The sequence below is a fragment of the Cervus elaphus genome, chromosome 18 (genome assembly GCF_910594005.1).
Source record: "Cervus elaphus chromosome 18, mCerEla1.1, whole genome shotgun sequence".
In the NCBI taxonomy this organism is placed as follows: Eukaryota; Metazoa; Chordata; class Mammalia; order Artiodactyla; family Cervidae; genus Cervus; species Cervus elaphus.
Window position 1 is genome coordinate 39,473,200 of NC_057832.1, and position 14,143 is coordinate 39,487,342.

A 14,143-nucleotide genomic window follows, 5' to 3' on the forward strand; every position below is an offset into this window, starting at 1 on the left:
CCTGGTGGGCTACAGTCCCTGGGGTTGCAAAGAGTCCAATACAACTGAGCGACTATCGCTTTCACTTTTAAGTTTTATTACATCAATGAGGAATGAATAAATCCAGTTAGAGATCACTTTATTCCTCTTTTTTCAGAGAGGACTTTATGGTAACAAAGGCCAGGTGATCTTCTATCCTAAATGGCAAAGGAGCACTAGAAATAACTTAAATACAATCGCAGGACAGGTTGTTACTGGATTCTGTTTGTTTAATACCCTACCTTTCTTCAGAGATTTAAGGTAGCTTCTAATACAAGGCACACATGTGTAGTACTTTCTTTGTATCTTTCCTTTTGGTTTCCATGGAAACACAGGCTGAGGGAAGACTTTTGGAAAGTAAAGTAAGAGAACATGGTGGAAGCAAGAATGATCGTCAAAAAAATAGTAGTCGAATTAAAAAAATTTTGATTCATGGGTGACCTTTAAAAATATCTTACTTATAATTGTTTCTCTACTCTTTGCTTATATTACAAAATATTTTTAAAAATTAGACTGCTTCCTCATCCAGTGGAAAGTTTTAATTCCTCTTGTGTCGATAATATCAGCATTTCATAATTTCAGAGCTAAAAGATACTGGAAGGACGTATCATCTAGTGATTCTCTAAGGGTATGTGTGTGTGTGTTTAAGTCTGCTTGAGTTGCTATAACAGAATTCCACAGGTTGGGTGGCTTTATTTTCAGAAATGGCTTTCTCACAGTTTTGGAGGCTGGGAGAACAGTCCAGGTTCCTGCATTGGTGTATTCTGACCCGTGTTCTTTCTGGCTTGCGGATAGCTGCCTTCTCTCTCTGCCCTCACGTGATAGAAAGATCTTCCTCCTCCTCTTGTAACAGAACCACAGTCCTATCAGATCAGGGTCCACCCTCCTGTCCTCATTTAACCTGAATTATCTCCTGAAGACTCCATCTCTGGATAGTCACATTGGTGGTTAGGGCTTCAACACAGGCACTGTTTCAGAGGGTATGGCATAGTTCAGTCCATAGCAGGGTCTATATCAGGGTGTGGGTCTGAACCCCTGAGGGGCTTTTGTAAAATGGATGCCAGAGAATCAGAATCTGTGCTTGTGGCTTAGCCTTTGTGTTGCTAAGAACGCCTCTTAGGAGAGTCCCTCACTTCTACCTGTAACTGGCGAACCGAAACAGAAAGAAGGGCCTAAGTTCACATTAACTGGAAAGTCTAAGTGTGCAAAGACTTGAGGATTAGCATTCTCCAGGAGAATCAGATGGTAATTTCAAAGCTCCACTTTGCTCATTTGTGTTTAATTGACTCAATTCTTAGCCTCTCATCACATGTAAGTAAGGTGGCTTTTGGTAGCACTAAAGGGATATTCTGCTACTAGAAGAACTTCCCTGGAAAGAGACTGACTTTGCTTTTAGTTCTGGACCAATGGGTTTTATGATGGATAGGGAATCCTCGCATGTTGCAGTCCATGGGGTTGCAAAGAGTCGGACACGACTGAGCAACTGAACTGAACTGAAAACATTTTACTTTCTCTTCTGGAGCAACCCTGTGGCCAGGAAAATAGGATATTTTAGACAGATCTGGATCACTAGCTCAGGGAAGGGTGGACATCTATGATTGACCTATTAAATCCCCAGTCTAGTCTAATGCTTCTCTCCTCATGACTCATATTGAAAATTAAAAAATTTTATTGCACAGTGGGGTAAGTTGGAGGAGATTGGGAACCCTGAAAATCTGCTCATAGTCAAGGCAAGCAGCTCGGAGTTTCTGCTGCCCAGGCCCAGCACTTTGCTGTCCTAAGCATTCAAGAGAAGGATGTTGTAGGAGAAACTGGTTGGGGAATTGGGTTCCACTCCAATCTCTGATACTTTCTCAGATGAATTAACTGAAACTTGAAAGATATCATTTGCTCAACTTCCTTGAAATTTAGGGGGACAAATTAAAGTACAGGTCTTCTGACCTGCAGTTTAGAGTTTTGGGAGTGTAAGATTGAGGTAGGGATGTGGGTGTGTGGGGGTTTATTCTCTCTCAGAGGGGGTTCTCCTCTCTGCTTCTAACTAGATAGAATGGTATACGCAAAGGTCTTTGGACTCAGACCAACCAAGATTCAGATCTAACTGAACCATTTTAGAGGAGAAGGGAATGCTACCCATTCCAGTGTTCTTGCCTGGAGAATTCCAGGGACAAAAGAGCCTGGCAGGCTATAGTCTATGGGGTCACAGAAGAGTCAGACATGACTGAGCACACAGTGGAGTTAAATCACTTCTCTGAGCCTCAGTTTCTGCCCTTGTTCATGGGCTGTTGTAAGAATCAAAGGAGAGAACCTAAATGAAGTGCTCAGTGCAACATTTAATAGAAATCAGTAAAAGTTCCAAACTGTTGACTTGCAGACTAGTTGCAGCTCTTAATTGGAGGTAACCTGTCAGTTTCTTGCTTTATTTTAGTGTCTCTTCTGGCTTCATTCTATTTCTGTTTCTCTGTTGTGCAAACTCAGTTTTGCTCTTTTGTTAAGTGAGCGCACTGGGCCCTAATGGACACATCTCATGTGAAAGGCTTTGATCCCCACTGTGGTTTTAACAGCTGTGACCACAGCTTCTCCCAAACCCCTTTTGAGGATCCACATCTCATTTTGAGAATGATCCAAACTTTTACTGCAAAGCCCTGTTAGTGTAGAAACCTCAAAGATTGTCAATCATTTTTATAGGTGGCTTGCAAAGAGCCCAGGTTACCTGTAAGCCTGTTAACCTATTATCCCTGACCCCTGGTCAGTGTCCGTGGTCAAAGTTTGCCAAACTCCTGAGGAAATAACCTTGCTTCCCTTGTTCCTTAGTTACTATTCCTGGCTTATGTCCAAAGGTTTAGTTTACCCAATTTCCTAGATTCTCCAAGTAGACTTTGTAGTAGATCTGCCCCAACATGTAAGGAATAAAAAATGACCAATGAGTAAACATTCATACCTGGGTTCTCTGAAGAGCTAAACTCTACAACACCCATCACCACCTCCAGTTTGTTGTCCAGTTGATTTTTAATGCCTTTTTAATGCACAGTGTATATGTGCATGGTCAGTTAGCTGTGTGCGACTTTGTGCAACCCCACGGACTGTAGCCCACCAGGCTCCTCTGTCCGTGAGATTTCCCAGGCGAGAATACTGGAATGGGTTGCAATTTTCTCCACCAGGGAATCCTCCCAACAGGATCAGGGGTCAAACCTGTGTCTCCTGTGTCTCCTGCATTGGCAGGTGGATTCTTTATTACTGTACCACCAGGAAAGCCCCAGCAAGCACTGTGTAGTTTGTTTTATTTGCCAGAATTCTTCTAAGCCCTTTACAAAATTCTATGAATTTAATCTTCTAGCGGCACTATGATATAGGTACTATTTATTAGTAGATCCAGCTTATATTAAAACAAAAACAAAAACACCCAAAGTCCAGAAAGAATAAATAGCATGCCCAAGGTCATCCAGCTTGCAAGAAAGAGCTCTTACCTGTTATGTTATGCTCCATAGTTTAAAATAAGTTTTTATTTCTAATTACCATGTAATATTTGGTATACTAGTTATTTGGTATACTAGTGATATCTGTAAAATATTGTATGAAATTTATAATGGAAGTAGTCCTATAATTCCATCCCTCTCAAATTCAGCATTAAAAGAATTTTCCTTACTAATACATTTTATCATATAATTCTTTTTTTTAATATCTTCTTGAAAAGTTTAATTTATTTTTATTGGATAAGTAGATTACTTCCAGCCACTTGTATTATAAACAATATGTAGACAACAACTTTATACGAAAATCCTTTTTCCTTAACTTGGATAATCAGCTTAATATAAATTCCTGATGTTGCTTAAGGGCTATAATCTTTTCATGACTCTTGAACAATATTTGACATATACAAATTATTTTTAGAAGCTTATGTTAATTGCATTGCTATTATTATGTGTAACCAGGTTTACTGTAATTCACCAGCTTTTAGCATTACCATTTTTTAAAAATTTGATGTGATTTGTGGGTATAGAATTATACCATGTTGTTCCTTTAATTTTGTGCTTTGCGCAATTTGTGTGGTTACACATTTTATGTGTCTTTTATAATTTCCTTAGGTAGTTTTTATGTACTTTGTGAATCTATAGACTTCAGTGTGTTTATGAAACATTTGAACCCTTGAACCCTTAGCTTATTATCAGAAGTCATAAGCTGGCATTCTGTTGACTGTGTTTGGCCAATGGATCAATGCAGTGTGTTTGTTTTGCATAGTATTTTGAAATTTTTATTTAAAAATATGTTGCTAGTGCTTAAATTAATTAGGTCTTATTTAGATTCCAGCATTCCAGCCTCCACTGAAAAGTCAGGTCTCCGTTGGTTCTTCCATCCCCATTGGCACAGTCAGCTGCTAGAGCTTCAGGTACCCCTTTAGATGGGCCAGGTGCTGTCCAGGTGACCTTGGGCTCCACCATCCACTGTTGTTCCTGATCTTCTTCACTCATTTTCCTTGTCTGCCTGATCTTTCTAGGCATTCCAGGCACGGTCAGAAATCCTTTGTTGCTTTAAAAGCAAATGTGTTTCTCTTTACTTGTTTTCTAACAGTGACTGTTAACCTAGTCATTTAGGCCAGACATATAAAAGGCATCATCTGACCACCTTGGATAATGGCACAGTAATGGTGTCTTATCTTAGTGCCTTGCTTTTCTTCCATGGTTACCTAAGTCTGCTCCCTGTTCGTTGCGAGTCATTTCCACTCTAGGCCCTCCACCCTGTTCTACAGCTTACTTAGTGTCCCTCTTGGGGATGTTCTTATTCACAAGATCCTAGATGACAAAGAGTTTTAAGTCTGCAAGGTTGAGCTTGGAAAAGGATGGTAGAATTAAGTCCATAAAATCACATAAATCAGACGAAAAAGCTGGGAGACAGGCATCAAACTAATACAACATTGTAAATCAACAATACTCCAACGTAAAATAAAAATTAAAATTTAAAAAATGCTATCATTGATAAATTCATTAATTGATTCCTACTGATAAAATAAACTGGTTAATCATTTTTTGTTTTATAAGGCTTTGGACATGGAACCAGTTCATCCTAAATCCGGTGGTTTTTTGCTGGTCTGTGCTGATACTCTTGAGCATGAGGAAGTAGAGCTGGTTTGGTTGGGTGTGCTCCAGGGAGAACTGTAGGAAGCAGAAGAGAATCTTGAGGTTCACTTCATTCATCTCTCCTCTTTTTGTAAATAAGGCCACTGAGACCCTCTGAGAAAACAAAAGCAGTTAGTGGTCTCCAACTGGGCCACGGCCAGGGCTCTTGCCTCTGCTGACTCTTTTTCCGTTTGCATAACCTCCTGGCACTTACCAGGTGGCTCAGTGGTAAACAGTTCTCCTGCCAATGCAGGGGACGCAGGTTCCATCCCCTGGGTCAGGAAGATCCCCTGGAGGTGGGCATAGCAGCTCACTCCAGTATTCTTGCCTGGGAAATCCCATGGTCAGAGGACCCTGGCAGGCTATCGTCCATGGGGTCACAAAAGAGTCGGACATGACTTAGCGACTCAGCAGCAGCCCAAACCTGCTGCCCAGCGAAAGGGTATAGACTGGTTTTCTGATCTAGGATGTTGGGTACTGTGTCCTTGATGTAGGAGGTCTAATTCAACAGTGGGCTCTGTGAACAGAAAGCTGATTGCCATGGTTGTCTCATCTATGTGAGGGTCAGGCAGGAAGCACAGGAATGAATGTAAGGATGGCTTGCCCAAAGGGAGGCTACTTCAGATGTTGATAATTAGGTCATGGAGGGTTGCCGAATCACACTGCAATGGAGTCAGCACTGTGTAGATTCTTTAGCTTCCTAAAAGGACACATTTACTATAAAGAATACATATAGATAAAGGCCTATGGAATCCCTAACCCATACCAATGTGCAGACTCTTACAAAACTCAAATTACTGAGGGATTCCTGGGAGTTCTCATCCCTGTTGTGTGAAATATTAGCAACCTTTCAGTTCAGTTCAGTCGCTCAGCTCAGTCGTGTCCGACTCTTTGTAACTCCGTGAATCACAGCACGCCAGGCCTCCCTGTCCGTCACCAACTCCCGGAGTTTACTCAAACTCATGTCCATCGAGTCGGTGATGCCATCCAGCCATCTCATCCTCTGTCGTCCCCTTCTCCTCCTGCCCCCAATCCCTCCCAGCATCAGGGTCTTTTCCAATGAGTCAACTCTTCACACGAGGTGGCCAAAGTATTGGAGTTTCAGCTTCAGCATCAGTCCTTCCAATGAACACCCAGGACTGATCTCCTTTAGGATGGACTGGTTGGATTTCCTTGCAGTCCAAGGGACTCTCAAGAGTCTTCCCCAACACCACAACCTTTAGGGAGAAGTTAATTTTCCATACAGGCCTGAGTGAGAAATATGAGTATAGATTGGGATTCTATCGCCAGAGTTGAAGGAACTCAGTAGGCTTTTTAGATACCAAGTGAATGATTTTCTTACTACTTTACACATTTATGTCTCTGAGTCTATATTCTGGTAGAACTGTAGCCACTGCGTGTAAAACTGTAGCCATTTATGGGAGAAGGAGGAAAATACATCTGCATTTAGAAATCATTTCTTCAATTGACTATTGAACCCAATGGCTTTTATTACATTCTCCATTGAGATCTGTTACAGCTTTCTAAACAACTGTTGAATTAAAGGCATGCAATTTTACCTTTAATTTATATGAGGTGAAGATGCATCGGGCTTAGAATTTATAGGTTTTTGGTTTTTATAGGTTTAGGTTTAGGTTTAGGTTTTCCCTAAACAGGGAAATTGTGAAGGTTCATAACAAACAGGAGAAAGGGAAGAACTGAATGATGGTACTATGAGAGCTGCTCCATGAATCTGTTGGTTTCTCTTTAATCGTTCTCATCTTTGCATTTCAACTACTCAAAATCAGTTCAAGTTGCTGTAGCTCAGCTAGATTTTATGTCCTGTAATGAGCCCCCAGAAGAGAAGTTTGTTAATCTAAAAAAATTGCCAGTGGTATAATCACCTGTGTCAGCTCTTCCTCACCTTTGCAAGTGACCCTGTGCTGCCAGGTAACATGACCATATTTCTAAAATACATGATCTCATAGGTTTCCCCTCCTGGCTTCTACATTTCTTTATATTAAAAAGAAATTGTGCAGAATATTTGCAGCCTCAAATAGCCATGCAAATTGTGATTACACAGTTGTTTTATCTTTGAAGCTTAGCAAAAATGCAGTCATGGTTGGATGTTTGATTCCAGTAATTACAGCATCTTCTGTAGATTTCTTTATACATGTATGTCATTAAAACCTAGTTACCTGAATTTCTAGAATTTGTGTCTTCTGTTTCACAGCCTTGCTGGCCCAATTCTAGACATTGTTATTTGAAAATGACTCACTGAAAAATAAAACATTTCATTGAAACAGATATTTTCAGGAAAACTATTAAACATTTTCATATCATTCTTTCTTTGATTTCTAGGCAATAGCTTACCTTTCACCTGAAGATCTCTTGAAAGGGGAAATTGAAGACTGTCTGGAAAAGGTTCAAGTGGCCATTAACATCTTAAAGACTTTCAAAAATTGTTTCTTCAACTATAGAAGAGGATTGGCAAGCTATTTTATGGGAAATAAGAAACGGAAACCATGGGATTTCCGGTCTTATCTGGTGTTTCGTAGATTTGACAAATTTCTTGATCGTTTCATGAAAATAGAGGTATTTACTTATTGGCTTCTAATTGATTTATATTGTAGGTTAATTCAAAAGCCCTATACCTTTTAATATGATTCAGGGAACAGATTATTTATTCTATTTGAGTAGGGGGTGAGAAGTTTGCTTCCTTGGTGATTTTCATGGGAGCTTACAAGGCCAGTGCTGTCAAGATACAGTAAAAGTTTTAGTTTCAGAGTTTTGTTTACATTCAAAGCTTTGGTTTCTTTTTTCAAAACTTCATTAATCTTTACGGATCAGTGACCTTTGTGATCCTTGTGATCAAACCAGTCAATCCTAAAGGAAATCAGTCCTGAATATTCATTGGAAGGACTGATGCTGAAGATGAAACTCCAATACTTTGGCCACCTGATGCGAAGAATTGACACATTGGAAAAGCCCCTGATGCTGGGAAAGTTTCAAGGCAGGAGGAGAAGGGGATGGCAGAGAATGAGGTGGTTGGATGGCGTCACCGACTTGATGGACATGAGTTTGAGCAAACTCCGGGAATTGGTGATGGACAGGGAAGGCTGGCGTGCTGCAGTCCATGGGGTTGCAAAGAGTCAGACATGACTGAGCAACTGATCTGAACTGAACTGACCCTTGTGCTACAACATATACTAAGTTCCTAGAAGACAGTTGTAAATTGGGAACCTAAAAAATAATCCCTTTTTCTCTTTTACATGTTTGATGTTTTTATTGGGATTCCATACCTGAAAACCCATTTGATCATCTCAATATTATGGTAACTTTTAGTATATAAATATATATGCTATACAGTTAAAATATTAGCTATCCATGAAAATAGGTGAAAAGAACGTGAAAACATGTGCTTTGTATAAATGTTTTAAATACCAAAAAATCAAACATTGAATGAATTGCTATGTGCCAAGTCACTTCAGTTGTGTCCTACTCTTTGCGACCCTATGGACTGAAGGGTCGCATAGGCTTCTCTGTCCATGGATTCTCCAGGCAAGAATATTGGAGTAGATTGCCATGCCATTCTCCAGAGGATCTTCCAGACCCAGGGATCGAACCAGGGTGTCTTAGTCTTCTGCATTGGCAGGCAGCTTCTTTACCACTAGCACCACCTGGGAAGCCATTGAATGAATGCATACATGTAAACACATTTAAACACCAGTTTCTATGGTGCCAGCTGGCTACGATTTTTTTTTTCCCCCAAGTTTCAAACTGCCTTATTTTCTTTATGAAACTCTTTCCAGCAAGTTTGGGCTTTTTTGTTGTTAGATTTGTCAGATTTCATTCAAAATCAGAGTTTTATGTTTTGAAAATTCTCATCATTTATGCAGCCCAAATGCCTTTTAATTTTTGGCTGCAGTCTGTGGGGTCTTAGTTCCCTGAGCAGGGATTGAACCCATGCCCCCTGCACTGGGTGCACAGCCTTAACCCCTGAACCACCAGAAAAGTTCTTCTGAATGACTCTTAAAGTCTGAGTGCCAAATGCATAACACTGGGCAACTTGCACCATGCTTTCTTAACAGCCCATTCACCATAGCTTTGGTGGATCTTGCCTGGGCATCTGACTTAGGATCCGAAGGATGTGAAATGAGAGAGTTAAATGTCTTGCTGAGGTTAAATTAGATGTCACCTATACTGCTCAATAATTTTCAGTCCATGTGAAAATGGGAGTGTAATTTTAAAAGTAGGCAGTTACTTTGATTTATTTTCTATCATGTAAATGTCTTATTGACACCAATTTTGGATGCTGGGAAATTTCTTTCTTTGAATCTTTAAAATGTTCTTTTCCTACTCAAGAGGGTGGAAAGATCTTTACTGTGTTTTTTCAAAGGATATATTTGTCACCATATTGGAATTTGAAAAGCTGGAAAGACTTGAATTTGGCGGTACCAGGGGAGCAATTTTAAATGGACAGATCTGTGAGATGAGTGAAGAATTTATGAAACAGTGGAATATTTTTAAACAGAGCACGTATGACCCATCTGATTACAATAACATGGTAATGTTGTATCTTTTTGTTTTCATTTCATAGAATCTTACTTTAAAGCTGGGAAGGACAGTAGGTCACAGTGGTAATACGTTCTCTCCAGTCCAGCCTCTCTCGGATGAAAGAGGCGAAATGGCTTGCATGGATTCTCTCATCTATTTCATGATAGATCAGGGACTAGACTTAGTCCTTTGCATTTTCAGTTGGGAATATTTTAAACTATTTCTAATAATGCAACAGTGGACCTCTGTCTGGATTTGTTTCTTGTTGATGTGTATTGAAAACTTACCATATTAACTCATCTTGATTTGATTATCTGGTGTCTGTGTAACTTCCATGTTTTATTTTAGCCTTTTCTTGAACCATTAAGTATATTTTTCATTTACTTGAATATTTAGTTTCATCTCATTTGTTGCATATATTATTAACATTATGTAGTCTCTTTTTTGTTATTCTTAAGAGATAATTGTTAATTTCATATTATTAATCTCAGGGAAAAGAGGGAAGCTTTTCAGGTTTAAGCTGCTTCTGTTTTCTGTTACTGCCAGCAGATTAGGGGCCAGGAGTTCCCTGTGAATGTCCCTGCAGCTCTGGGATAAAAATAGCTTCATTTTAGTGTTTTGCCATGACAGTGAAGCCCAGGTACCAAAAACAAAAAGTAATGATTAGCTCTCACCCTCATTGTTTTTTGTGGAATGTGAATTTATTCACTATTATGTTTATATTTGGTCAAATAATTGACTCTCTGAAATGTACAAGTACAGTGTGTTAGCTTTGTAAGGACATGGTCTGCAAAGTGAATCCCTCTGAACTGTTGATAGCTTTTGGGAAGTGGAGTCAATAGTAAGAATGATACAGCTGTTGTGTGTGCTGCTAATTTGTGGAAAAGTAAGAGAAACCCAGATCTGTGGCGATGAATAGCCTGAGCTCTTCCCCAGAGCCTGCTAAAATGCCTGGCACGTGGCAGGCACTCAGGGAATGTGGACAGAATGGGACTCTTGGAGGGGCTTGGTTTAGCTCTTCTGAGCAACTGAGCAGTGGAGTGTGAGACCCACAGTGTGCAGACCCTCAGGTGCCTGCCAGTTGCAGGAGGGTCTTGATTTACTCACAATTACAAATCCTGGTAGGTTTTCAGCATGCCATTAATATATATATACAGATACATATTATATATATATAGATATTTCAGATATATATATCTGCCTGGTATTTGTATTTAGTATTTTGAAGCCCTGTTTATTTTGTAATTGAAAAGGGCAAGGCTTACCTCTGATCTCCAAAGGTTGGAGACATCTATAGCCTTCCCTTGAAGTTCCCTTTCAACTTCCGGTCTGATTATCTTGACTTTGGTTATTCCGTGAAATCAAAATGTGAATTAACTAAAAGTTCAATTAATTGGTGTGCTTATGTCAAAGATGCCCTTTCTTTTTCTTTAATGTGCCTTGGTTATCAGTGTTGCCTTAGAATATTGCAATGATTATTTTGGCTTGACTAAGCTGTTCATTTGTTGAAGAGCTGAGTTCATTGTGTTCTGATTTTGATGATGAAGTGAAGTCCCTCAGTCATATCCGACTTTTGGCCCGACCCCATGGACTGCAGCCTACCAGGCTCCTCTGTCCATGGGATTTTCCAGGCAAGAGTACTGGAATGGGGTGCTGTTTCCTTCTCCAGGAGATCTTCCCGACCCAGGGATCGAACCCGGGTCTCCCGCATTGTAGGCAGAAGCTTTACTGCCTGAGCCACCAGGGAAGTCAGTGAAATTTCATGATGAAATCAGTTGGTAATTTTTAGGAGACAATACTTCGGCCAACAAACTGCCTCCAAACTCTCATATTCATGGTGGTGTTTTCTTGTGACACACACCCAGCCCCCATGCCCTTGCTCTCCCACTGCACACACTGCTCCGTGTCCCCTGACCCCATCCAGCAGTGCGCATGCGGCGGTCCTGTGTGTCCTGTCCGCTTCCTGCCCTTTGGTGTAGAGATGGCTGACATATGTTCCAGGAAATTAAAGAAACAGTGGCTGGTAGTTTCTTTTCAGAAATGCTGTTACTTATTTCTCTCTCTTCATTAATCTCAAGCCTATCAGTGAGGCTCTGAGCCTTTATGTATCAGAAGTTCTGCCACTGTGGTCGGTTTACAGAAGAGGGGGTGCTCAGGTGTGTCCATTAACATGTCCTTGGGTTTCTGAATTATTAATACTGAATATAAAGGTCACTTTAGGTATTTGCTTTGATTGCTTCCTATGGGACTGTTTGAGATCTAGGCAATTATGGGGAGAGACTTGCTTTCTTAATTAATTAATTAGTTGAAACATGAAACATTGTAGATGTTTAAGGTATATAACATGCTAATTTGAAGCATTTATAGATCTTAAAAACCATTGTAGTCATAATTAACACCTCATCATGTTGCATAATTATCATTTCTTTTTAGTGGTGGAAATCATTAAGTTGTAGTCTCTTAGCAAGTTTGATGTTAGGGAGTATACACAGTGATACTATATTAAGTTGAACTTGACAAGAGGATTGCTTTCTTAACTGTTTGTGTTTAACTGATGGGCCCGTGACTTTAGGTTCAACGGTTAGGTTCAACCAACATTCTGAAATGTGGCTTGATTAAATAAAATTCCCCAGATAGCTACACAAGGTTGGTGCATATTCTTGAAAGTAAACCCTTGGCTCCACTAGAGTCAGTTATTCGGAGTTTGTTAATATTTACTGAACAAATGTTGGATGCCAGACATCGTGCCAAACTTTTATACACATTCCTGCTTAATTCTCACTGTAACCCTGAGAGTAACCACACAGGCAGATGAGGGCAAGTAAATTACCTGAGATTACATAGTTCTCAGGGAGTGAAACAGAAGTTCCAACTCGGAACTCTCAGCCTAGAGAGAGTTTTTGCTATGTTTAGCATTTTTTGCTGTGCCATATTTGTCCTTTAGTGTTTGTCTCCCTCCTTGCATCCTCATAGAAAAGAAGTCAGTAAGTTCATCTGGGGCAGTTTGGGGAATTCAGGCTGAGGACCTGTACCCTGAGGTGGAGTGACCCAAGATGCTGTGGCTATGTTCCTTCTCCCTGCTAGTTTGTAGTAGGAAGGTTGATCCAGATACCTAACCCATCATTACTCTAGGATCTAAAAGTCACTTTGAAAGTGGTTATTAATCTATACTAGCTTGTGTTCCAGTTTCTACAATTAGTTCTCAGATCTGTTCTAGTCTCCTTAACTCTTTATTCTTTGCTATTACAGTATGTAGTGTTTAAAAATTTTAGTTGCATAAATTTCTTCTTAGTCATCTACAGGAATTTCATGTCTTGCCTGCTGGTATACTCAGCCATAATAGGAGCTCCCCACAATAACAAATTTCTTATTATACTAAGAACCAGGAATATCTCAACTGAGCAAAAAGAGAAAACTAATAGATGCCAGCATCAAGCTAAGACATGTTAGAATCATCTGACAAGGTTTTATAGAGCCGTGCTAAAAATGCTTCAGTAAGCAATTATCAACATAATGAAACAAATAAAAAATAACCTCAGTGAAGAAATAGAAATTTTCACCAAAGAAATAGAAGATATAAAAAAATTGGAGTTTTAGAGCCCCCCCAAAAAAAAAGAATTCAAAGAATACTGGGCATTAATCCCTTATCCCGTGTATGATTTGAAAATGCTTTCTTCCATTCGATGGGTTATTGGATACTGATACCCATGATACTGTCCTTTCATGCACAAAATTTCTTAATTTTGATGAAGTCAAATTTTTTCTTTTGTTGTCTGTGCTTTCGGTGTCACATCTAAGAAATGATTACCAAATCCAGCGTCCTAAAGATTTTCTCCAATATTTTCTCCTAAGAGTTTTATACTTTTAGCATTTACATTTAGGTATTTGGTAAATATTGAGTTATCTTTTTTATATCCTGTAAGGTATATGAACAGCTTGGTTATTCATAACTAATGAATAGAAGTACAACTGATTTTTGCATGTTGATTTTGCACCCTGCATCTTTGCTGCATTTTTTATCGTTGGTGCAGAATCTTCAGAGTTTTCTGTGTGTCAAATCATGTCATCTATTAACAGAGACAATTTTACTTATCCCTTTCCAGTTTGATTACTTTTTACTTATTTTTCTCACCTAATTGCTCTAGCTAGTGCTTCCTATGCTTTGTTGAATAGAAGTGGTGGAAGTAAACATCCTTGTCACGCTTGTGATCCTATCGGGACCACTTTGCCTTTCACCATCGAGTGTGGTATTAACTGTGGGATCTTCATAGATGGCCTTTATCATGTTGATGACCTGTAGCATTTCTAGTTTGAGTGTTTTTATCATTAAAGGGTGTTGAATTTTGTCATTTTTTTCTGCATCAATTGAGATGGTCATGGGGTCTTTTTGCTTCATTCCGTTAACATGGTCTGTTATTGATTTCATTTGCCATCTTTGCATTCTGCAAAGAAATCCACTTGGTCATGGTGTGTGATCC

At 39.5% G+C, this 14,143-nt stretch overlaps 1 protein-coding gene across 1 annotated transcript in view; it reads left to right on the top strand.

Annotated features, from left to right (window-relative positions):
• Window positions 1-14,143, top strand: part of DNAH11 (dynein axonemal heavy chain 11) — a 350,658-nt gene that overhangs the window by 14,057 nt on the left and 322,458 nt on the right. The window contains exons 7-8 of the mRNA XM_043872240.1: window positions 7,470-7,703; window positions 9,508-9,675. Coding sequence (XP_043728175.1) covers window positions 7,470-7,703; window positions 9,508-9,675 — 402 coding nt within the window. The remainder of the gene's footprint in view (window positions 1-7,469; window positions 7,704-9,507; window positions 9,676-14,143) is intronic.